Source organism: Ambystoma mexicanum, chromosome 7q, assembly GCF_040938575.1.
Source record: "Ambystoma mexicanum isolate Mex_15411 chromosome 7q, UKY_AmexF1_1, whole genome shotgun sequence".
Taxonomy (NCBI): Eukaryota; Metazoa; Chordata; class Amphibia; order Caudata; family Ambystomatidae; genus Ambystoma; species Ambystoma mexicanum.
The window spans coordinates 599,905,489-599,932,004 of NC_090941.1; the positions used below are offsets into that span (position 1 = coordinate 599,905,489).

A 26,516-nucleotide genomic window follows, 5' to 3' on the forward strand; every position below is an offset into this window, starting at 1 on the left:
AGGCCAATACTCCCAAATATTGAAAAATGGAGGGGGACCGGGTCTGACTATTTATGCTGGACCGGTGGCATCAGCAGCACTTCTACAGAGGACCTTTAGACTTTTATGAAAGAAATATGTCTGAACTGCTAGCGATAAAGTTTTGTTACAAGAAAAATGTATTTTTTCCAAATTAAAAAAATAATGTTGTGTTCCTAAAAATACACCAGTTGAAAATACGTTTGAACTCCCAACTTCTAAAAAAAATTGAGTAAAATACTTTTGCCTGTTTCTTAACTGGAGCTCTTTCCTCTGCCATCTTCTTCGTCAAGCCTCTAACAGAAGTAGCTGCATTGTGCTCTTGAACCTAGTTAATCTCTTCTGCGTCCACTGGTGTTGTCCAAGCTTCTTGTGCTGTCCACTTTAGTTGTGGGTCCGCACCTGTTACCGCTGCTATTTCTTCACTGCACCAAATATTTGATGTCCCCTTTTCTCTATAACTAGAGGCCTGCCACTGGACTTTCTCACCCAGGATAACCTTGGTCACAAAGGATAGCATTGGGCTCATAGGGTAGCATTGTGGGCCTTCTGAGCACAACCGCAAGTTGTGCAGACTCTCGAGTTTGACGGCTGCTTTTCACTGTCTTTTTTTCTTTGGGTTTATCCCATTGGTTAATATTGAAGTTTTTCTCTGTTTTTAAAAGTCTGAAATAAAGTCACTGCAAACTGAACCCATGTGAACATTTATTGACTTCTGGCAAAGTGACTAGCCCTAAATTCTCTATCCTATTAAGTTGATTACCTGCAAAATGCTGCATATCCTTTTTGCCAAATCCTCTATAAAACAGTATACTTTCATAACTATGGTGTAGACAATCCCTTATTGGTTGTAGTTATTTGCTACCCCACTTCCAATTTGAAAGTATAGCATTGTTTGCACATCCGGATTACCCCTTTCAGTGTGTTATATCTGGGGTTGGTCAACAATAATGATCCTGAAGGAATGTGGAGTGCGGAATGTGACGGTGTCACTGTGATGTAGATAGTGTTTCACCGAAAACCTGTTGATGATCTGAGATGAAGCAGGTGGACTGCTGGGGGCTTCATGGATGTGACTTCTTGTAATAAACGGAAGTATCGATGTTATGGAGTCAGACATCCTTATTTCAGAGAGACTGGCATTACAGACTCCCTACAACCAAGATGTGGGTTGGTCTTCCTGAACCTTTAACATTCTAACAGTAGCCACCAACTGAAGTGTAAAACACAGTAGCCCCATCTCAGAGTGACAATTGTAGTACCTTCGATCGAACAGCAAGTAAGGGACAGAACTAGTGCGCAATGGGCATCGCTGCCCTTGTCATATTATTAAGCAAGTAAATTTGTTACCGTTCTTTCAGTGCATGAATGTATCTTCCCCGAGAGGGAGTAGAAAAAGGTTGTGTTGAAGCTGTTCGGTCATGTAAGTGCTCGGCTTATGATCTTGGGGGCACCCATTTTGCATTTCAATTTGAATTCTTTTGTTACAATGTTATCAAAGTACTTGTTCCAGTATGACACATTTTCTTGTTTGGTTTTCTCTTTTGTTGTATTGCTTTTAGGTTGAAAAATATGTCAAGGTGGAAAAATCTATCAAACTTGATGACTCCCCATCGTCTGTTTGGCCAGCAGAGGTAAGTAATTATTAATTTTCCACATTTTTCAATATTTTAGAGTTATTAAAATTCACTTTAAAATCAGCTAAGAAAAATATGTTTTGGAGCCATCCTTTATTCCGGTATAATCAATGAATTCTTATGTCTGCATGTCTTATTGATATGATTAAAAAGCTAAAGGATTAGGTCAACGTTCTACATTGCAAAGTGCCACTTTTGATGTATTTCTACAAATATTGCAACACATCACTTTGAATCTTTTTCGAAAGGTTCACTTTCCACTTAGAATACTTACATTATTATGCACATCATTTCAATTTGAATTCAAAAGAGCTTTTGATTTTTGTAAGACTCCTTTGTGCAGTGGGGCAAGGTAAGGTTTATTCCCTTTTAAACAAGAAGAAAAAGAGTATAAAGGAAGAAATAAGTAAAGTAAATAAGGATAAGGAGATGAAGGAGGGGAGGCAAAGGATAATAACCATATGAATGAAGTATAAAAACTGGCATCGAGGATGACAACAAAGATGTTAATGTCATAGCATTGGAAGAATGGTCTAAATATACAGTATTGTTATATTACAGCATAAGACCTGTGCTATAAATTAAAGGCTGTGGGATAGTGGAAAAATAACATTCCCATTTGATACGGTTGATGTACTTTAGGTAATAAACAAAATTAAATCATCAAGAGCACCGGGGCCAGATGGGCTAGGAAATATAGTTATTAAACGGAATCCGGGAAAATGGGCTTATGTCTTCCTCCAGCTGTTTACCTCCATATGGCAAAGTGTAATTATCCCAGATAGTTGGCGCAAAGCAATAATAGTCACAATTTTTAAGAAGGGAAAAAGAACTAGCCCTAATAATTACTGACTACTAGCGATGGCTGCCACCAGTTGTAAAATGTTCTGGTCCTTACTGTTGGACATCATTAATAAGTGGATTGGGGAGACAAATGTATTAAGCCCACAGCAAACTGGCTTCAGACAGCGCCATAGTACACTAGATACCATGGTAATGTTGAACCATGTGGTAGCGGATACAATGGACAGAAAGGATACCAAATTGTATGTGTGTTTCATCGATTACTCCAGAGACTTCGACTGTGTAGAAAGGGATAGACTCTGGAGTAAATTAGCAAATTGGGAATTAGCCCAGTGGTATTGTATTTTTTAAAGGCCATGTATTCTGAAACAACTGTTACAATATGTTTGGATAAGGGAGCTAACATATCACCCGCTATTAAGACCAACATTGGGTTGAAACAAGGATGTTACATCCCCAGTCCTATATAACCTTTTTGTGGCGGACATGAGGGAAAGATTAGAAATAGTAAAAAATCATCCGCCTAAGGTCGGGGATGCTAATATTAGTTGAATGATGGATGCAGATGATAGGATTGCAGAGTATGTTGAACGCCATTTATATATATGCAAAAGACAATTTAAGTATTAACGCAAATAAGACCAAGATCATGTTGTTTGGAGGACGTAAATCCAGGAGGGAAAAGCACTCCTTCAAGTGGAGGATTGACACAGAGATCTTAGAGGTTGTTGACATTTACCCTTACCTGGGAATTCCCATTATGAATAAACCACCCATTACCTTCTACTATAAAGTTGCAGAAACTAAGGTAGCTACAAAGTGGAATGTTATGAGGAAATATATGGCCAAAAGGGGGTGGGGGCTACTCTGTGGAAGGCTTCTTAGAAATATACAAGAGCAGTATTGTACCGGGAGCGTTATACACACTGGAGACCCTGAAGGGCAGGTACATCGCTGATCTGGATAAAATAGAGGCAAAACTATGGAGGCCAGTCCTAGACCTACACCCATTGAAGCCATCAGATGTGAATTGGGCCTGACTTCATTAAAAACATTGTGGGAGATACAGTGCTGTAAGCTGTACATTAAAATCATGCTATGGGAAAGTAATGAAGTGGGCCTAATGAGTATGATTGGTAGGAGTATGAACAAGAAGGAAATGCCAAGTATTCTTATGAAAGACTTGCTCTGTCCATTCCCTTTTAAATGACATTGGTTTGTGTCTTCCGAGGGAGGTACGTGAAATCAAATATATGCATAAGCAACTAAAAAAAAAAAAGGCTATTGAATGGGATGTAATTAATAATCTGGCTATATTGTCAGGAAAGAAACACTATGCCACATATAGCTTACAGGGGGTGTATGCCTCTACTCCCTGTATCTACCTTTTAAAAATCAACAAGGAATTTGCTAGATTCATTAACCTCCTTCGATTCACAATTCTACCTTTTTGAATGGATTGTGTCCTCCAGCGTATTCCACATCTTTGACATGTAATGTCCACAGCTGTGTACTTCGGAAACTTCTTCGGCAGAGGGCGTCCTGCATCGATGGCGTCGGGTCGATGTCCCTCGAAGGCCTCCGTCGAGGGCGACGTCACCGGATGTTATAAATAGGACACACGGCACCCGTAGTCTCAGTTCCGTTTTTTCCACAAACGTGTTTACTTCGGAGACTTGGCGCGCCTCGTGTATTCCTCGTGAATGTCTTCTTCTTCAACCCCTCCGACTCCGCGGTCTGGCTTCAAGACTTGCCGGGACTGCAAGTCGGAAATGTCAATTACCGACCCACATTGCATTTGTTTGTGGTGCTTGGGTGAGAGTCACGACACCAGTCGCAAACTGTTAAGGCCTTGCGGGAGCGTAAGGGAAAGCTTCAGGTAGGTAGGGGTTCGAAACCCAGTAAGTCCCATAAATCCAAGTCCAAAGGTATCTCCACTGACCATTCGAGGGGTGACTCTCTGCGTCAAAAGGAGTCCCGGGGTTCTTGGCCCCGCAGTGGTTCCCGCCATTCGTCCTCCTCGTCTCGGCATTCTAGGAAGCGCCGTCACCGGTCGCCTTCCCCGTCCTCCTCCTAGGATGGCTTGTCCAACTAAGTCCTCGACTCTGGAGGAATGAGCTGGCTTTAGGGAACAGATGTTGGCGATTTTCCAATCGCAGGGCACAGTTCCGTCCACGCCTTCTAACGAAGCCGGCAAGGAACGGTCTCGATCCGTAGCTCGCACGCCTTCGGGCTCGGGTCCTTGACGCGATCCTCATCGGGAACCTTCGAGGTCGCGTTCGGACAAAGCTCAGGATGGTCGCTAGAGACGTGCTTCCAGGTCTCGCTCCTCGTCCCCAGCGAGACCACAGAAACCTGCTAAGGGCTCAAGGTCAGCGTCGACTCCGTGTCCGTCGGATACCGATGTCAAAGCTTTGCCTTCGCATCAGCGCCCTTGTCTATGCCGAAGCCGTCGACGCCGAAGCCATCGGCGCGCTCAACGCCTTCGGGCCTTTTGCCCGTAATTTACCATCGGAGATCCCTGGTACTGTGGATCCTCCAAGGAAGGCTACTTCCAAGTCTATAAAGCCTGTTATGGACTCAAGACCCTCGGCTGTTCCGAGACAGGACTTTTACCTCCCTCTGGATGACATCTATGAGTAGGAGGAGAGGTCGGATTTAGATCTTGACCCTGTTGAAAATGTGGCTCCTGTCTTTTAGACAGTTGGAAGACTTGAGATAATCTCTTCATGACGCTAGTGACCTGGAGACTTCTCCGGAAGTGGAATTTGGCAGGCCTGAGCCTGGGGCTCATGCTGAGTCATCCTAGAGGAGACTCATGGCTAGGGTCACAGAGTATCTGAAGCTTTTGTGCAAGATGATTTAACGGACATTTAAGATCAAGGTCTGTCCTATGACCCGGGGGTTACCTTTTCATCTGACATTATAGAAAAGAGTCGCGGTGCTAGGCAGTCACCGGAATCTCTGCCAGCTGTTAACAAATCGTTAAGCAATAAATACTGCCCTTCCGGCAGCGACCCCAGCTACCCATCTACTTGCCCCACTCCCGAGAGTTTGGTGGTTCAGGCGGCTACGGCCACCTCGAGGCAGGCGGTGTACCTTACCATCCCTCCTGATAGGGACGACAAATGCTTCGACGGTTGGGCACGCAAAGTGTTTTCTGCGGCGAGTATGGCGCTAAAATCAGCCAATTCCACTTGTGCCATGGCAAGATTTTCACACACTCTGTGGAACTGTTTCTCTTGCGGCTGAGCATATTCCCGAAGGGGAAGAGGGATGGGTTCCTTGCTCTCGTGCAAGATGGCAAGGATGCCCTGTGTGAATCCCTTCAGTCTGGTTTGGACACGGCCGACAGTGTTAGCCATTCCATGGCTGCGAGAACTGTTATACGCAGATTTGCGTGGTTGTGGAAGTCGGGTTTTGCCCCAGATGTGCAAGCCCGTCTTTTGAACATGTCCTTTGATGGCGTGCATTTGTTTGGCAGCAAGTCTGACGAGAGCCTTGAGAGGTTGCAGACCTCAAAAGCTGCGGCAAAATCTTGAAGCATAGCTGTGCGTCAACCTCTGCCTTTTTGTCCTAGGGGACAGCAGTGGAGGGGAGATTCTTTTCGTTACTACTCCTCCTTTGGTAGAATGAGAGGAGCCGCCAGTCAAAGGGGTCAGCGTAAAAGTACCCGTGGTGGTCTGGGAAACTGAGGTGCCAAAGCCGCTCAGGCAGCTTCCTCTTTGCCTTCAGGCACTGCTGCAGCTGCTCCAAAACAGTCATGAGGCCATGTCCCATGGTTCGCCGGTTGGGGGCAGACTGTCTCAGCATCTCGGAGAATGGCGAGCTATTACTTCAGATGCGTGGGTTCAGGATACCATAGCACACGGCTACTGCCTTCCCTTCCTAAAGCGGCCTCACGACAATCCACTGGGGAATCTCTCTTTGAAGCTTCCAGATTCACGCCTTGTGGAGGAAATCTTGACCGTGCTAGAGAAAGGCGCTATAGAACTGGTGCCTGTAGCGGAGAGGAACAAGGGATGGTATTCCCCTTATTTTTTGATTCTGAAGAAAGATGGGGGATTGAGACCCATCCTGGACTTGCGTTGGTTGAACAAACTTCTCAGGAAGGACAAGCTCAATATGGTCACTCTTTCTCAAGTCTTCCAGGCCCTTCAACTTCAGGATTGGTTGGTGTCTTTGGACCTACAGGATGCTTACTTTCATGTGCCGATTCATCCCAAGCTTAGAAAGTATCTGAGGTTTGCGGCTGGCGACTCGCACTTTCAGTTTCAGGGCCTGCCATTCGGGTTGACCTCCGCCCGAGGTTCTTCACCAAGCTAATGGTGATGGTGGCAGTGTATCTCAGGTGAGAGGGGATTCACGTCTACCCCTACCTGGACGACTGTCTGATCCGTGCGCGTTCTCCAGAGCAAGAATTGGATCACCTCGGTGTCACCTGCCGCTTCCTCCACAGGGTGGCCTTCTCCCTCAATTTCAAGAAGTTGCATCTGACGCCTTCCCAACAGCTCCAGTACATTGGGGCTGTGTTGGGCAGGTCCTTGGGGAAGTGCTTGCCTCCTAAGGAAAGGACTCATCACATTGTGCAGATGGTGGACAAGTTTCAACATGCCCAGAGTCTCCCGGCTTTCAAATTCTTAAGGTTGCTCGGCCTCATGGCATCCTGCATTTTTCTGGTGCCAGAGGCGAGGCTGAGGATGAGTTCCCTGCAATGGGTTCACAAGATGCAGTGGTCGCAGTTCTCAGGCAAGATGTCGGATCCCGTTCAGATTCCACTCTGGGTCTCCCAGGATCTTTTGTGGTGGGCCGACGAAGGGAACCTGATGAAGGGGGAGCTGTTTTGGAAACCATGGACGGAGGTGACTGTAGTGACGGACGCTTCCCTCACAGTATGGGGCGCTCATGCCGCAGACTTGACCGCCAGCGGTCGTTGGTCTCTGTCGGAGTCCAAACTCCACATCAACCTTTTGGAGCTGAGGGCCATCAGGCTGGCTCTGAAGGCTTTTCTGCCATCTGTACGGGGGAAGAGTGTCCTGATCATGACGGACAACACAGTGGCCATGCATTACCTCAGCAAAAAGGGGGTGGGGGTGGGGTTCACTCCCGTTGTGCAGAGAGGCAATGCAGCTCTGGTTCTGGCCAATCCAGCAGGAAATTTCGCTCTCTGCAGTTCATCTGGCCGGAGAGGAAAATGCGGCGGCGGATGCTCTGAGCAGGCAGAGCACTGTCTCTCAAGAGTGGGGGTTTGGCTCAGGAAGTCCTTCTGGAGATCTTTGCCATTTGGGGAACCCCACAAGTGGATCTCTTCGCCGCCAGTGCCAACCGGAAGTGCAAGAGATTCTGCTCAAGGGAATTTCTTCCGAGAGGAGCCTCAGGAGACGCATTCGTCGTGGATTGGTCGTTCCCACTGCTGTACGCGTTTCCTCCAGTCCCCGTCATTCCTCAAGTGTTGCGGAGGTTTGGTTCCCATATGATCCTCTTTGCTCCGGATTGGGCCAGGAGAGGGTGGTACCCTGACCTTCTAGAAATGTCCATCTGCCCTCCACGCCGTCCTCCCTACCGAGAGGATCTGCTCTCGCGCGAGGTGGAGGGGAGCGGAAGGGAATAAGGGGGGGGAATAGGGGGTCTGGTTCTCTATCCAGAGGTCAAGACTCTCAACCTTCACACTTGGTATCTGAAAGGTTGAGGTATAAGGATTGGTACCTCCCGGATGATGTGATGGAGGTGTTGCTTTCGGCCAGGAGTCCAGCAACAAAATCCCTGTACCGTTGCCGTTGGCGTAAGTTCTGCGACTGGTGCAGGGGACAAAATGTTGATCCTTTTCAGTGTTCCATTCCTGTGTTTTTGTCTTTCTTGCTTTCTTTGGCCCACAGGGGCCATCAAGTGGGTACCATTAAAGGTTACCTGGCGGCGCTGTCTATCTTTAAGCGCTCGTCTGAAGACTGTTCTTACTTTAAGATTCCTTTGATTTCCCAATTTCTTAAAGGGCTCACTAATGTGTTCCCAACGTCCCCTTTCCAGGTTCCGGTTTGGGATCTGAATTTGGTTTTGAAATTCCTGATGGGTTCTCCATTTGAACCTTTGCACTCTTGTCCTTTGAGATTATTGTCTTTCAAGACAGTGTTATTGGTTGCGGTTACTTCCGCTCGCAGAGTGAGTGAATTGCAGGCACTTTCATCTAAGCTGCCCTTTACTGTGTTCCACAAGGACAGGATTGTACTACGGGTACGTCCTTCCTTTCTACCTAAGGTAGTATCTGAATTTCATTTGAGCCAGATAGGGGTTCTTCCGTCTTTCTATCCTCCTCCTCCTCGTCCTATTAAGGAAGAGGAGTAACTCCATAGGTTGGACACTAGGAGAGCTCTGAGCTTTTACATTTCTAGGATGTCCAGGTTCAGAGTGGGCAATCAACTCTTTGTGGGGTATGCTGGCCACCGATTGGGCCAGGCTGTTACAAAACAGACCTTGTCCAGGTAGATTATGCTCACTATTACTGAATGTTACTATTTGGCGGGCAAGGACCCTCCTGACGGGTTGTGTGCTCATTCCACTAGGGGCGTGGCTACTTCCACAGCCCTACAGTGGGGAGTTCCTATTAGGACTATTTGTGATGCAGCTACATGGGCTTCTATCCTCACCTTTGTTAAACATTACTCCCTGGATACGCTCCAGGGTCAAGATATGGCCTTTGGTAAGGCGGTTCTTTATTCCGCATCTGATTGGGTATTCTAAATTCTTTTCCCTCCTCCATTTACTGGTACTGCTTTGGGAGTCTGTCAAAGATTTGGAATAAGTTGGAGGACACAATCCATTCGAAGAAGTTACTTACCAACTGGTAACGTTCTTTCGATTGGATGTTCCTCCAACGTATTCCACATCGCCCTCCCAGCCTGCCCCTCTGGAGAATTTCCTATCCAATTGCAGCTTACATTTCCGCAAGACTATACGCAGTCAAGCAGGAATTGGATAGGTGCCACACGTTATGGGAGAAAAAACATAAACTGAGGCTATGGGCGCTGTGCGTCCTATTTATCACATCCGGTGACATCGTCCTCGGTGGAGGCCTTCAAGGGACATCGACCGAACGCCATCGACGCAGGACGCCCTCTGCCAAAAAAGATTCCATAGTACACCGCTGTGGACATTACATGTCAAAGATGTGGAATACGTTGGAGGAACATCCAATCGAATGAACTTTACCAGTTGGTAAGTAACTTGTTCGTCTGGAGTATGTGGGAACGTGGACCTCTTGACCGCGAGATGAGAGTATGTAGGTTCTGCAAGAAGGAGATAGAGACGATTGGACATCTCAACAGCCTATAATGACCTTCAGGAATGGTATTGCAATGGATGCAAGGATTTAGTATGGGACTTAAGAATTATAACATCTAACCAATTCTGGTCCACGATCTAGATGGCTGAAAACCTGGTATACGTGGGTGCAGCATACCATATATGCAAGAGAATTACCACCAGATGGAAGGAAATTGAGCTAGGACACCATGAAAATTATGTTAATTGTTAAGCTATGTTTAACTCCTGCCTGTTGAATATTAATGACATGAAGGAAGTGTGTTTTATATTAGAATTTCTTTTAAAAAATTGTATTAATAAATAGAGGATGTATAGGGAAAATTCACTGGATAAGTGTAATTGTAAATTAATTTAAATGTTGTTGTAATATTTGTATATAATTAGGTTTTTAACTAGGCCTGACGATATGTATCTGAATGTTATAAGTTTAACTGTATTGTTTTTATAAAGTGTATAAGGTTTTAATTAACCAATTGCACAATAAACTAAATAAAATAAAACAGATTAATTGTTAGAGCAGAGGGTTCAGTGTACAAGTGGGCACAAATAGATCAGAGATGGTATAGTTAGTATCACTTTTTGACCAAACGGTTAATTTCTCTTCTGCTTACTGCTAGCTTGCACCACGACTGCCCGTCTCAATCTTCCTTGACTTTGTGGGTTATGCTTCTCTCCTTCTTAGTTTGCATCATTTCTCCTTTCACTGTCTCCTTCCCTCTCTTCTATCTTGCAATCTCTTCTTCAGCACCCGTCTGTCCGATTATTAAATCTAATCTCTTCAACTAAATGTGGTATAGAAACAGAAGACATTTTTTTCAAACATTTGGTTCTAATCAATTTCTGATCCTTGACATCTAATGCCCAAATCATTGGGCAGCAAAAATGCCCCCTTTAGCAATGGGTGCAACAAAGAAGAGAAGTAATGGTTCTGTTTCAGGCTAGAGAGAGAGAGGAATCATTTTAAGCTTATGTGATGATCTCTACATTTGAAAACATAAGCAAACATAGCTTGAGTCACATCTTAGAAGAGGTGGAACCAAATGTGTTAGCTTTCCCGGGGAAAGTGGCGCTGTGTGTTTGTGAACAACCAGAAAGGATGCCTCACTGAACCTATGTTTAGTCTAAATTATTCTGAAAAAAGGACCATTGGCCACATTGGAGGGCTGTTAGCGATTACTTGTATGGTGTTCCTTTGGTGGAACGATTTAGGGTTAGTGAAAACAAGTTTGGTTTGCCAACACAACTTATAGGCTAACATGCTTATGGTGGTGTTTTCACTAGTTCCTGTTTTTTGCACATGCAATTTTTGCAGTGAACAAGGGTTTATCCCATGTATATTAAATATTTTGAAATATGTTCAATGTTTTAATGAAAATTGAACTGATGTTTAATTGTGTAGTTTCAAACTTATATTTGTGAGATATCTAAGTCTGATTTTAAAGAAAAAAAGCATCAATTTAATAAAGATTTTGATAATAAATATTGTTATGTGAATAGCCCACAGAGAGTCTTTGTCTTCAGCCCTCCAATGTGGCCAATGGTCCTTTTTTTCAAAATAATTTAGATTTAATATTGGTTCCGTGAGGCATCCTTTCTGGTTGTTGTCAATAAGTTTATCCCCAGATGCCCATGAAGAAGGGGATTCCCACTTTCCTGGTTTTCATCTTCAGTGTGTGTTTGTGGTCTGATGATGTTGCTAGAATAGTCTTGTGCCAGTCCATATCCATGCCAAAGTGTCTGTTCCTGGGCCGATCTGGTGGCTAAATGTTGTCCATGATTGGCCCTGCCAGTTTGAATGGTGCAGATCCTTACCATTGGTGAGTTTAGGCGACTCCCTCTCTAACCCTGGACAAAATTGGAACTTTTCCAGCCATCCATCAGATCACAGTTGGAGCCTGGACCCTGACGAAGACGAGCATCTCACTGAAGATCCAGACCTACTTCAACCAGCATTGTCTTCTTCAATCATCCCAGTGAACCCATTCTCCTTTCCTGATCTTCAGAAGGCTTTCATCAATGCTTCAACCCCAGGACTGGTGGTAACAACCAGTCTTGACCCCTGCTTGAAGTTCCTGCCCCTGGAAGCTTTAGAAGTTGGGCCTCTGCTGACCCTCAACATGTGTCACAAGAGGCCTCCCTCTGCAGTTGCAGCTCTCCAGCACAAAGAGGGGCCTTACAAGACCAGCTTTTTTGTTTCTGCCATGAGGGTTGACTTCTGCCATTTTGTCAAAGTGGACATTGCTACTCTACCCCTGCATCGTGCCCTGGAAGTCCTCTGAGGTAGCCGACAACATGGTAGTCCTTTCTTCAGCATGCCAGGGTCATCTAGCTGGCCAGAGCCAGGACCCGTCTCGCCAGAGCAGAACCTCTGACTAGACAGACCCGAATCCTGATGCAGAGCGTGACCTCTGCGCCCGCGAGCCCGTGACCCCCCTCCAATTGAACTAAGGCACAAAACGCTGGGTCTAGCGATTTCAAGAGCGGCTAACATGGTTTCTGGGTGAATCGGAGCAATGAGGTGGAGCCGAAGATACCTGTTCATACCCCCACTTCCATAGGATATACTTATCCCATGCCTGACCATGATTGGTGGCGTTCTGGTCAAGTATTTTCTCCAGGGTTTCCCCTAAGGTGGTTGGATTGGGTAAGGGCCAAGAACTTTAATCTATTGCTCCACAACTTTGAGACCCTTATATCTGATTTGCCAGCACTTGTTCAGACTCCTTTAACGACACCTAACCTTTGAAAAGAACTGTCTTTGGAGCTCTGACTCTTGGGGCTATCAGTCCAAACTTTTCTAGCTATGGAAACACTTTTAAATTGTAGTGCCTTATTTTAATGAGGCTGTGTTGTATCGTGTTTCCAGCTCCTTTGTTTCCTGCATATCAGTTCTCAAATGTTAATACTTACCATGTTCCTTATTCACTTTCTTTGGTACACCAGAGTTAAAAGTTCATTTTAACTGTTAAAATGTAAATTGCTGGTGCTCCTTTAGCCAGAGCATCCCAAAAGTGAATCTGTTTATAATTGCTAAGAGTTTGTCAAAGGCCTCAAATACATATTTGCATTTGTATACATTCTGCCTAAAAGTGCTGTTCTCTGAACCCTTAACCCCTCTCACACACACTTCCAAGTCTAGTTCTTGCTGCACAGTGACACTATCCATATAGTTTGGCTAGTGTGAGGAGTCCAAAATGAGAGCCAAACACAAGGTTGTCATGCTTTTATCAAAGATATTTATTAAAAGCTAAAAGGTTTGAAAAATGCCTCTCTGGCTTTATGCTAAAGAGGAGTTACCCTGCTGATAAACCAAAACTAAGGATCTGTCTGTGTCAGGATGTCAATAACTGAAAAAGCGTCCTTGTGTCCACAACATCCTATCCTGGCCCTCACAGTATAAACAAATGGCATTGTTTAAGGAAAATATCTTCAACTGGCCAAAAAGTGTTCATAACTGAAATAAGTATAATTCCAACAAAAGTATTCTTCATGACGGAAGCCCTTGGTTCCAGAGGGTGGATCCCTTGCCATGGATTCTTACTTATAAGAACAAGAGTCACTTTTCTAAACAGTTCCTTGGTGTTTCGTTGGGATTCAGAAGATTCCTGTTTAGCCAACCAAGTATTTAACAGCCTTTCTTTAATGCTACTTTCTCCTCTGTCTGGTTAGCAATGTTTTTCTTTAACATCCAACTTTCCAGGGTTCAATACAAATTCCAATCTTTGCTTTAAAATGTCTTGGGGCTTGCAAATGACCTGGTTTCCTCCCCTGCTAGGTTCCTGTATCCAATGCCATCTGCCTGGTTTACTCCCCTGCCAGGATTTATATATATATATCAATTGCTTTCTGTCTTGTTTGTCAGTATTTATCATATATTCAACTCGCCAGGTGTCTTTGATTTACAAGGACTTCTCATATACTGTCTCTGTATCATCAATATTGTATGTATGGCTCTCAGGTTGAGATATACACTCTTAGTAAGGTTCTTTAAGTTTGGCCCCACATTTACATTTCAGATATTCACAGTTCATTGGGGTTTGTCTTTCAGCTTTTTTGTATTCATACAAGCTTTTTAACGTATTCACAAGGCTATAATGTTCAGTGTTGTTGGCGTGGTTGTCGGAATGCCCCCGGCTTCGGGCAGACTCACTGGCTTTCTCCAGGGTCTCTGGTCGGGTTTGCGCTTCTGCAGCATGCTACTTTCACCCGCTTTCCAATCTGGAGGCTGTAGACGTTCTTCCGGCCTCCCTCGCTGCTCCGCGATTGCACGTCTGCCTTCCTTGAAGATCCGGAATGGAGAACGCCAGCTACTTGACTCAGGACCTTCATCGCGTCTCCCATCATCTCCACGGCACTTCAGTCTCTGATTCAGTGTCCCTCCTGTGGAAGCCTCTTCTGCTCTTCCACACTGGTATGTGATCTTTGAGTTTGTGAGCTCTTGAATAGGAGCAATGTTTCTCCTGCACTGGCCAAAAAAAATGAAGAGGGTTCACTTCTTCCACCAGTGGGAACATGTATCTTACAGTATGCCCCGAGAGTCTGGGGCATCAGACGGTCTTACTCATGAAAAATGATCTTGAGTATTCGGGGGGATCTTTCTTATGTGAAAGTGGGAGATGCTGCATCATTTCCAGTGATGTCATGACATTGCTCCGGTAGCTGTCTCCTCCCATGTGATCCTCCCTCATAAAGCCGCCCCATGGTCAGGATCAGGTAGCGGCTGCCTTTCCCTGGCACATGGGAGGAGGTCACTGCTGGGGAATCCGTGATGACTCCACTGGATTCATCAAACTAGACATTAGTGTCTTTTCCTTTTCCCCGGAATACGGAGACCACTCGGAATCTGTTTTAAAGCGCTGATTCTGAAAATCCATCTTAGAAACATATAAGAGTCTAACCTAATGAGTGAATACTAGGCCAATATAAGACCTAAAAAGGAAGGACAAAGGGTGTTTGAACATTTTTGAAAGCCAGCTCAAACGGCCTACACAATAGACCATTAAATCAGAATTACAGTACTAAACCTAATTAGTTCCCAATTCACATAGAGAAACTAGTAGAATAAATGTACCCATTCTTGGCTACTGTAGAACTGTTCCTTTCTGTCATGGAGATTGTTCCATAGCCCTCTGGCGTATGGTGTGTGGAGCCATCTATCCTAAGGGAACCTAGAGTTACAGCCAAAAGATAGACCAAACTCTATGTGTTGGTATATAGAGCAGAACAGTCTTGCTTCAATCAAGGGAGGTAGGAAGGCTGATGGCTTTGTGTGGTTAGTCCCAAATAGACCCCCCCTCCCCACCACCAGAAAAAGTACTTTTTGCAAATCTTACCCTCTGACCTGAGCCTCCCAACATTACCGCTGGACTCACTTGAATTATTTTCATTGACTTTGTAGGTGAGTGGGACTTACTTACCTCTTGCATTTACTTTTGTTCTGGGAGCAAGGGACCCTTCTTTTAAGGTTCCAATGTTGAGATACCTCTCATCTTTCCTTTGGCTTCCAGGTTTTATGTCGGGAAAGCTTTTCTTTTTGCTGCTTTCCTTCCATATACTTCTTTGGGACACCCTATCTTTTTGCTCTTGTTTGCTTGCCGGCCAGACTTTATGGGTGTAAGTAAAGCCCTCGCTTTACTACCCTAGTCTTTTTGCTCACACTTGTGGGGAAACTGATCTGTCCTGAAGATTCAGGACTGGGAGACTGTCTTCCTTATTGGATTCTTTTTGTTTTTTTTAAACTGCACACATCACTATAAACAGTGTACACTTTGTATCCTTACAACATTTCTTTTGTAACTTTGTGGTTAAAATTACAATGGGTTCATGATTGGCAGGTGCTACTTCTTTTAACTGTTTTTTTAAACGTTTCACAATGCTGCAAGATGTTTATCTTTCCTTTGGCCATTATATACTTTGGCCTTCTTCCTACTCTATCTGTCTGGAATTGCTGTACACAGGAAGCCCTTTCCAAGGCAAAGCCTCTGCTTTCTTGGGCAAAGTGGCAGCCTGTCTAGGTCCATTCCACATCCAACCCACAGTGTGTCTGTTTATGGTTAGAATACGTGGCCCAGTGGTTGTCCATGATTGGACAGCCTCTGCCAGTTTGAATGGCGCAGATCCTTACCATTGGTGGACCAAATGGCAAGTTCAGTCCAAATCCTGAATAAAAGGACTCCTGCTGCCACTGCCATTCTCCAGATCATCACTTGAGTCAAAACCCCAACAAAGAAGTGCATCCCTCTCAAGACCCGAAGGCATCCGTTGCAGCTGATCGGCATTTCCTCCTGCGAAGTCCCGGTGAAGCCCTGCTCCTCTTTTCTGATTTCTAGAAGGGTCTCCTTGGTGGTTAGACCTCTGGAGTAGTGCCTGCTGAGCCTTCGGAAGTGTTCCTGGGCCACCCAATGGACTGACCAACTCTCTCCCGGGCAACCTCGCTGCAGCCATCGCTGTTCTGAGCAGTGCCCCAGAACTTAACGAAAAACAGAGCAAAAAGAATGGGTTCCACAGGAAACTATAGAGGGAACGTTGCAAAAAATAAATCTTTTCAAACAGTCGCACCTAACCAGCAAAAGACTTTGGCGGCGCTAGAGGATGTGAACTAGGATCAAACAGTCCCAGCCCCCTCCTCTTCTACTGACTACTCGGTTGACTGATGGTCCCTCTATCAACTTCACAGAAATGCCTGTAACTTTAGTTCTCAAAAGTGTAGTGGCTAGGACACCTGTCCACGTGAGGAGGAAAGTTCCTAGAGAAGTTCTGTCAGAAATAAAACTCAGACTTGGATCCTGGGAGAAACACTGCAGACATTTCAATCACGAAGTCTTGAAACCAGGCTGCCTTAGCCAAGTCTAAAGGCCAACCTAAGCCAAAGGGAAAACCTAAGGCTAAAGGAGAGGGAAAACATCAAGGAAGAGGGAAAGAAAATATTCCCCCTGTGTTAAGGCATCATGAAGCAAGACACAGACAACAGATTCAAAGTTCAAATAAAAAGTCTTTATTAACTTAAATGTCAGGATGGTGTAATCCCTAACTTGCCCTATAGTAAGGTGGGATTTCCCTACCTAAATAAACTAAGGATAGTCTGACTCAGTAAGTTCAACTTAAAAGCCTGTCTGTGTCCAAAGCGTATACTTGCCCTTGCAACTAAAGATAAATAATGTATAGGGATGGGATCTCAGCCACCAAAGTAACGGTGTTCACATGGGGAGTTCGGGGGGGTTGGGATTCCTTCCCCAAGTTCGACATCATTCTTTAGGCTTCAAATTCAAGAGTCTCATCAACTTGTTTAGTTTGCCTTTTCTTTCCATCGATTGCACAACATAGGCTGACCAGCTTTAGCCTCTTGAATTCTCTTGGTTTACTGCAAGGAACGGTTCCTTGGTCTAGGCGTAGTTGTCTGACCACACAGTCCACCCATCACAGGTCATGCAACTGATAACCCTTGGCACTTTACAACAGTTTATTCTTTCTCATAGGACTTCCTTGACAACACAGGTTTTCTTTCTGCATCTGTGTTATAAGGCCACTTATACTTCCTGTTCACTTTACTGACTTCTTGCCTTTATCAACATGTGACTCTCACACACTTTCCTTCATGTTATTTCTCCTGGTTACCACCTTGCTTTCACACTGTCCAATAGCGTTTTGCTTTTCGCTCTTTTCAGTTTGCTTGCAAATGCTGTTTCTTTAAATTCCTCTAGTTCGCAATTGCACTTCACTGTCAGTTTAATTTGTGCGATATTCTCATATCCTTTTGTTTAATCCAGCATTCAAAATGTATTCAGTGCTTTTCAATTTATTTCGGAATTCAATAGTTCATATTTGGTCATCTGACCAATTTAGCAGTATTCAAAACTCATTACATGCTTGGTAATGTGTTTGGTAATCAATAATTCACTTTTTGGTCTCCAGACCACTTTATCGTGTATTCTTGTATTGCATTCGCTGCAATGCACACCATGCCCCTGTAGCGCCCCAGTCTGAGTGAACCTTCCTTGTCACTCACCGGTGTGTACGGCTGCTCTGGTCTCGCTTCTGGGTTCTCGCTCGCTCTTCTCTTACTGCTGAGGAGCTCCGGCGGGCAGCGCTCACCCCCACCAGTTCTTCCTGCAGCAGTCAGCGGCGTTTTTGTGTTCCCCACTCCCAACGGGAAACACAAGGCAACATGCTTTGCACAGCTCGAAACACTCGCGGCCCGCAATGGCCTCATCGTCTTCCTGGCTTCCTGGCTTCTCTGCTGTCGGCGTCATTTTCACGGCCCATATTCTGCCTGCTTGACCTCGAATGGTTGAGCTCTCTGGGTGTCTTCTCTGCGGTTTCTGGCTGTTTATATACACCTGCAACCAATTAACAGGTTGCAGGTGTGAACACTTTGTTTCCCTTGCCTGACCATATTTATTGGGACGTATCTGACGCTTATAGCAGTCCTAAGGCCACCTCCTCTTCTCAGTACCATAGTGGTGAAATGACCTGTGAGTGTTCGCTACTCTTAGTCGCTTCTTCCTCGTCCCTGTACTATATTTGGTCTAAATGAGGAAAAAAGAGAGGAGATGGTTTACAATAGCTTATAAAGGCAGAGGGAGGGTAAGGTTGGTTCTCACTAGAAAAGGGGGGATACCATGTCGCCTCTGCGGTTATCCTCTCCCCAATCCGCAAGGGCCCTCCACCAAGGTGATCCTAACTTGCATTTCCACCACCAGGGTCAGGATCTAGTAGCAATGGACTTTCCCTGGCCACCTGAGAGGAGGCAGTTGGGGAGAGTGAAGTGAGAATGCCCTCAGGATTCTCACACCTGCTATACCTACAACTGCCGTTGAGGTATTTGGGCAAATCCCTGAATCTGAGATTGAAGAGGAATTGTCAGAAACTCCCTTCTCCTATGAGCCCCTGTGCTGTCCAGCTTGCTTGCAGAAGAGGGTGTCTCTAAGGAGGGTATTAGTAAGGGTCAACAAGGGAAACCATCACTTAAAGGCCCTTGGAGAAAGGCCTGTTTCCAGTTGGAGGGTGAGCCCCCTGTGAAGAAAAGAATCTGAAACGAGGTGTGTTAGTAGTTAGTAAGCCCGCAGAGCCCACTAGCCCTTTCTCCTGCAGTTGCGGCATGAAATTCCCGTTGGAGTTCATCTCAGCATCAAGATAACTCGCGAGGTCACCCATGCAATCCTGCTGGCCCAAGATGAGGGTCCCAGAGGTAAACCACTACAGGGGTTACACTTTCTGTCGGCAATCTGACAAGAGTAGACCTGAGATTAAGAATCCACCAGCACCACTACCAGTAGTGGATGTACTTTTTCAGGAGGTAGGGGTTAAACACCTTACTCCATTTACATCGTCCGGCAACAGGATTATCCTAGTGGTAGTTGATAATTGAACAAAGTATCCTAATGCCATTCCACGTGATTTGGTAACTACCAAGCTAGTTGCCTCAGCTTTCCTAGACATCCTTACCAGGGTTGGCTTTCATGAAGAGGTTGCGCCCGAAGAGGGCAGCAACCAGCAACCTCATGTCTAAGCATAGCAAGACCAAGTGGATGGAGAAGGAGGTGACCCATCACTTGTAATCCACATATCCTCCACAGTTCTATGCTCTATTTGAGAGCTTCCTTGGAACTCTCAATAGCAGGGTTGGAGCCCCTGAGGAGCCCCGCAGGAGGAGATATAACTTTCTGATAACCTGCTCCTTTTTCTTTGAACATGACCCTAGAGTCTCCTCAACCGATTTAACAACAGCAGGGTCAGGGGGAAACTTTGCTAAGGCAGTTCCCCCACCCCCTTGTATTCACTCACTGCAGGCTGCATGTAATTGACATTGGAGACAGTGTGCCTACCAAAAGTAGGAGTTATGGGATGTCTGATAAGGTTAGATCCCACATTAAGTCTGAAATCAACAAAATGTTGGATCTAGGGAGGATGGAGCCCTCCAGCAGTCCTTGCTCCAATCCATTGGTTCTGGTACCAAAAGCCAGACCTTCTGATTTAAGATTCTGTATGGACGTTGGAACTATAACTGCTGTCACCAAGATAGATAGATATCCCATTCCACAAACTGATGAGTTGGTGGACAAGATAGGTGCTGTCAAGTACCCCAGCACATTTCACCTTACTGCAGGGTATTGACAAATATCCTTGACAGAAAATGCCAAGGAGAAGACCGCATTGTTCACACCGGAGGGACTTTAACAGTTCAGGGTAATGCCCTTTGCCTTAAAGGATGTACCTGCCACTTTTCAAAGTTTGGTCAACCATGTCCTGAATAGGTTGGATGAATTCTGCATGGCATATCTGGACGATTTAGCAGTTTTCAGCTATACTTGGGAAGAACGTATGAGACACCTTGGGATTGTGTTGCAGGCTCTTCAGCTGGCACACTTGACCATAAAGGCTGCCAAGTGCCAGATTGGTCCGGGTTCAATGACCTACCATGGCATGAGGTTGATGGGGGCAAGATTCAAAACCTAACACAACAGTTGTATTTGTAGAGCACACGTTCACCCCCAGAGGGGCATTTTGGTGCTATTGACAGATAATAGATGTTTATTGTTACCCAACTTAATGGTACTCATTAGATTCAGCCTCTACCGAGCAAAGTACAGACTGTACAAGACTGGGCAACCCCCACAACCCAAACCGAGTGGAGAACTTTTCTAGGCCTCACTGGGTATTACAGACATTTTGTGGCAGACTATTGTACCATAGCTGCCCCTGTGAATCCGCTCACAACCAGTAAGAAACTAAAAAAGTCACTTGGACTGAGGATTCTGAGAAGGCCTTCCAAGGCCTGAAGGATTCAATTTGTCAGGCCTCTGTTCTCAGGGCACCAGGGCACCTGAATACCAAAGGCCTTTTATTGTGAAGTCTGACACTGGGATAGGTTCTGTCCTTTCACAGTTAAATGCCCTTGTGTTTTATTAGTTGCCAGCTTAAGGACCGAGAGCTCAGGTAGCCGACTGTGGAGAAGGAATGTTTCTCTATTGCGTGGTCCTTGGGAAGCTGAGACCATGCCTCTTTGGCACTCGCTTCACTATGCAGATTGACCATAAGCCCTTAAAGTTGCTAATTGAACATGAAGGGATAGAAACCCAACGTTGCACAGGTAGTCTATAAGCATTCAAGGCTTTGACTTCACCAATGAGCATAGGCCACATGCAAAACATAGCAATGCTGAGGGGCTGTCCAGGATGTATAACCGACTGGACAGGAAACCCATCCAGGGGGTGGATTAGACCCCCCTGCTCGGGGGCAGAGGGTGTTGGGAACGATTTATCATTTGGCAACTTTCCATCCATAGTTTCTATGGGCCTGCAATCCTTTTGCTTTGTTTTTGAACCTGTTCTGACTTTTTGAGGGGAAGTAAAGCCTTCAGCTTCACATCCGCTGCCTTTTACTCATTTGTTATGGGGAATGTGATGAATTCAATGGAGTCATGACTGATCTCCCGGCTGCGACCGCCTCCCATGTGGCCAGGGGACGGCAGCCGCAATCTGATCCTGACCTTGGGTCGGGCTATATGAGGGTGGATCCCATTGGAGGAGACGACCCCCCCCAGGGAGATGTCATGGCTTCATTGGATGAGACATGGTATCCCCTGTTTGCCCTTGAAGACAATCCTCTCGTACCCAATACCCTCATGGCCTATTGCCATACTTCTACACCTCCCCGTAGGGAGGGTAAGAAAAACCTTTCCCAAAATCAGATACGTCAAACTTCCAACTCTGGCCTACGCTGTGGAAATTACAAGGAGGTTCTTATTGTACATCATATAGAACTGATTTAACATTTGGAACTATTGGAACTGAATATCCAAGCCTTTTTTAACCAGCCATCAACAATGTACTTCTTTTCCCAGAATCGCCCGAATACTGGGACGAGGAAGAAGGAAAGAGCGGTGCAGAGCAGAAGAAACCACAGGCCCAATGAGTGTTCTAGATGTTTTCTGAAAACACCTGTGCCCTGAAACATTTAAAGGACGGAGGCAAAGTGATCAAAGCTGTTGTTGACAAGATGTTTCACCTCTCTGCGAGGCTCGAGATTCAGAGAAGCACAGATCGATGTGGTGGAGCCGCACAGCTCACCATCCAGGAAGAAGAGAGACGCTGCAAGGTCAGGACACGCTGCAGAAATGCCAGGAGCTGGGTAAAGACTCCTGAGCATTAGCCGACCACGGAAAGCAGTACCTTACCGGAGCCTGAAATGTGGCAGGCGTGCTGAAGCGCAGCAGCGAGAGAAACCGGAACGGAGAGAAGGATAAATTACTTACCGTAATGTTCTTTCTATGGCTTCTTCTCCCGCAGATTCCTCATCGGATAGATATTCCATCCAGCTTCGCTGCTTCAGACATGTTTTCGACAAGGGCATAGTGGACTTCGACTCGGCTGTCGATCCATCTTGCTCGGCCCTCGATCATCAGCTGTGTATTAGGCGTTACGTTAGGCGTTGTGTATATATACTCCATCACTACGCCCCACATCTCGGTTTCCTCCTTTTTTCGCATCACGCTGCATAGGAAAACAAGAGAGATAACAATAGGCTAATAAGCCAAAAAAAAATGAAATAACCATAAAACTCAGGAGGAAGAAGAACTTACGATAGACACCAACTAAGTAGCGTCAGAAAATATTTTTTTAAATTCTTTTTTCAACATGCAGCAGAAAACGGTTACTAAGGACCAAGTCATTGTTAAAGAAGAGATGTGCACCAACCACCGACTTTCTGAATGGGGATGATGCGAGGGGAGATGAGGAATCCACGGGAGAAGAATCCATAGAAAGAACATTACGGTAAGCAATTTCTCCTCCAATGGATTGCTTTTCTACCGCAGATTCCCAAAGCAGTTGATGAAGGAGGTGGGCAGAAAGTTAGACTAAGAGATTTTGCAGCACTGCCAACGTGCATCATCTGTACCAGCCACATCTAAACTATAGTGCTTAGCAAAGGTATGAAGGGATGACCATGTTGCTGCGCGACAAATATCCCTGACAGGGACTCCCCTTTGTAACGCTGTTGATGCTGAGACTCCCCTAGGGGAATGCACCCTGTTGCCTGCTGGTAATTACTTTCCAGCGGACTGGTAACATTCCGCTATACAGAAGATTATACAGCGGGACAATTTTTGTTTAGTTATAGCCAGGCCCTTATGGGATAAAGACAAGGCTACGAAGAGCTGGTTAACCTTTCTGAACTCAGATGTCCTTGTGATGTAGTAACTTAGTGCCCTTTTGGGATCTAGGATGATGAAAAAGTGGCTCCTGCTTAGAAGGGTGCAGGGAGGATAGAAGACCGGGAGGTGAATGGATTGCGATAGGTGGAATTCAGAGACCACTTTGGGAAGGAAGCCCAGTCTCAACCTGAGCAAGACTTTCTCCCGGAAAAATCACAGGAAAGGCGGTTTGTGGCATAAAGCTTGTAGTTCACTCACCTGCCTAGCGGATGTAATAGCCACCAGAAAGGCTGTTTTCAAGGAGCGGAGTCTTGAACAAGTGTGCATAGGATCAAAGGGAGCCTATGCATATCAAATATGTCAATACCAGATTAAGGTCCCAATCTGGGACAAAAAAGCAAGTTGGCAGGAACTTATTTACAAGGCCCTTCAGGAATAGCGTCATCAATGGGATTGCAAAATATGAACCTTAATCCAGAGATCTCTTAAACACAGACAAGGCCGACAAATATCCTTTGACTGTGGTGACCTGAAGGCCTGCTGAGGCCAGTGACAGTGACAGAAGGAACTCCATCACTATAGTGGTGGGGCAAGAGATGGGGTCAATCTCGCATTCCCTGCGCCTGCCTGAAATCTTCTCCACCTGTACGTACGCGTACAAAGATCTTGTAGGCGGTCTTCGTGCAACCATCAACACCTCTAGCTCAGAGAGGTCCAAGTCCTCAAACCTCATCCTCTTAAGAGTCACTCATGTAGGTTGAGAGATTCTGGGGTTGGGTGGAGGGCCCGACCTGACTGGGTCAGGAGATCTGGGCGCTGAAGCAACTGGTGAGGCAGACAGGTGGACAGATCCAAGAGATCCGAGTACCACGTTCTCTTCGCCCAGTCCGGGGCGATCAGGATCATGGTCGCTCAAAACCTCGGCAACCTCCTCAGAACCCATGGAATGACAGGAATTGGAAAGGAAAGCGTAGTCGAGAGGGAAAGTCCAGCCCACCGCTTCCCCCAGTGCACTGTTTGATGGTAATTTCCCTCAAACAAAACTGTCTGCACTTCCTTTTGGACTCTGTGGCAAACTGATTCACTGCCGAGGTACCTCAGAGAGAGAAGACCTCTTCCCACTTGTATGAGACTGTGCCCTTCCTGCTCAAAGCATCCGCCAAACTGTTCTCTGTACCCGCCAGATGAACTGGCAAGACTGAGATCGGTTCTCCAAAATCCAGAACCACAGCTGCATCGCCTATATGCAGAGATAGAGAGTGTATGCCACCTTGCTTGTTTAGGTAGTGCATATATGGCTTCCCTCTCTAGCGAAGTAGCAAATAGCCCCCCCACCCTTACCTGATGGCTCGCAACTCCAGCCTGTTGATATGCCACTTTGCTTCTGTTGCTGACCAGAGGCTGTTCACCTGCACATCCTTGCAGTGAGAGCCCCAACCCTTCAGAAACTCATCCGTGATCACTCGGGCCTGAGGCCATGGAGGCCAGAAGGGTTCCCCCGCCATGAGATTGCTGCGGTCAGCCGACCAGGAAAAGACTTTGACCACGAGTGCAGACACCTCGAGGAGATTCAAAAGAGCACTGAGGTGCTGCGACCACTGGCCCCTCAGGAGCCACTGCATGGATCACATGCGTAGCCTGACCTCTGGCACCAGGAAAATACAGGATGCCCTGAGACCTAAGAGCCGGAGGAAGGAATCCGCTGATAGAGTGGCATGGTTCCGGAATAGGTCGACCATCTGTGCCAAGCTGATTACTCTCTCTTCTGGAGGGAAGGCCTTCCCCACCTGGGTATCTAGAACTGCCCTGATGAACCAGAGCCTTTGGACCGGTGTCATTTGGGACATCTTCACATTCAGGGAGAAGCCCAGCCTGTGCAGCAGTCAGCAGGTGACCTCTAGGTGAGACAAGACCTGCACCACTGACTTCCCTCGGATCAGCCAGTCGTCCAGGTATGGAAATTCGTGTACCCCGGATCTCCTGAGGTGAGCCGCGACTACCGTCATGAGCTTGCTGCAGATCCTTGGGGCGGAGGTCACACAAAAGGGAAGCACCTTGAACTGATAGTGCTTGTCCCCTATTGTGAACCGTAGGAACTTCCTGTGCTTTCGATGAATGGGCACATGGAAATAAGCGTCCTGTAGATCTGTTGACACCAGCCAGTCATGTAGCTCGAGAGCGTGGAGAAATTCTCTTAACGTCACCATCCCGAATTTCTTTCCTCAGCAAAAAGCCCTGAGGTCCAGAATAGGATAGAGAACTCCTCCCTTCTTGGGTACCAGGAAATACCGGGAATACCAACCCGATCCTCTGTTCGGGAGGTACCTCTTCCACGGCACCCTTCAACAGGGCTCACAGTTCTTCCTGGAGCTCCTGTCCCAATTGGATTGGAGGTAGTGGGGGTCTGTACAGTGGTTTTCTTAAGAAGGGCATAAAATAGCCCCACTGAACAAGCTGTAGAACCCAGGCATCAGAAGTAATTCCCTGCCACCGGAGCCAGTGCTCCGTCAACCGTCCACCAAACGGCATGCCGTGGGAGGGGAAATCAATGCGGCTTAGGAGGCTGGGTCTCCCCCGCCGCTGATGCTGCTTGTTGGCCTTTTAGAATCTACCCCCCCCCCAACCCCTTCCGGAGCACGAGAAATGCTTCTGCCCTTGCCTGACCAGTGGGTGCTGCGCTCTCCTCCCATAGGGAGCATACCACCTCTAGACCCTTGCCCTAGAGGCGATGCTGAAGGCAGGTTTGGCCGGCTGCATAGCTAGGCCTAAAGATTTAGCAGCAATTTTCGATTCCTTACATTTCTCCAAGGAATCGTCAGCCTTTTGGCTGAACTGGAAATAGACCTCGAAGGGCATGTACAGCAATTTAACCTGGGCATTAGGCGAAAAGCCAGAGCTTTTTAAGTAGGCCTGCCTCCTCAGCGTTTCTGCTGATGCCATAGAACAGCCCACACAGTCAGCGATGTCCAAGCCTGTTTGCAGTGACTGCCTGGCCATCTGTTTCCCATCCTGCACCAGCTGTAGAAAGCCCTTGTGCATTTCCCCTTCAGGGACGTACTGTGCAGCATTCTCCACTGCTGTCCAAAGACCAAATGAATACTTGGCAAAGCTGCTTGCCACATTAGTAGCTTTAAATGCCTTTTTGGGCAAGGCATCCACCTTTTTTTCGCTTCCCTGTCGGGAGGTAAAGTGGAAGTTGAGGAAGAGACTGTATCAGCATGTATAACAAGCCCATCTGGGGATGGGTGAGAGGAGAGGAATGAAGGCCCTGCTCCAGCCAGCCTACTCTTCACAGAAATGGTAGGGGGAATAGAACAGAATGCTGCCACAGAGTGGTTAGAGGGTCAGCAACGGCAGGGTTTAGAGGCATATTGCGCTCCATCGCCATACCTTCATCAAAATATCAGTGAGGCCGCACCCTTGCACTGGCGCTGCTGAGGATTGCAATGCCAATGTGTCACACACCTTCACTACCAAAGCCCTGAATTTGGAGAAATTATGAGTATATGGCTGCGTTTGTTGAAAACCCAGGTCTGGTGATGTATTCATACCACTGGCTTCATGAAGGCCTTGAGCCAGCTGTAACA

At 46.3% G+C, this 26,516-nt stretch overlaps 1 protein-coding gene across 9 annotated transcripts in view; it reads left to right on the plus strand.

Moving 5' to 3' along the window:
* SUPT20H (SPT20 homolog, SAGA complex component) overlaps nucleotides 1-26,516 on the plus strand; it is a 759,353-nt gene that overhangs the window by 356,299 nt on the left and 376,538 nt on the right. For all 9 annotated transcript variants that reach the window (XM_069640776.1, XM_069640779.1, XM_069640782.1 and 6 more), the window contains one exon: nucleotides 1,581-1,652. In XM_069640776.1, the coding sequence (XP_069496877.1) occupies nucleotides 1,581-1,652 (72 nt within the window). The remainder of the gene's footprint in view (nucleotides 1-1,580; nucleotides 1,653-26,516) is intronic.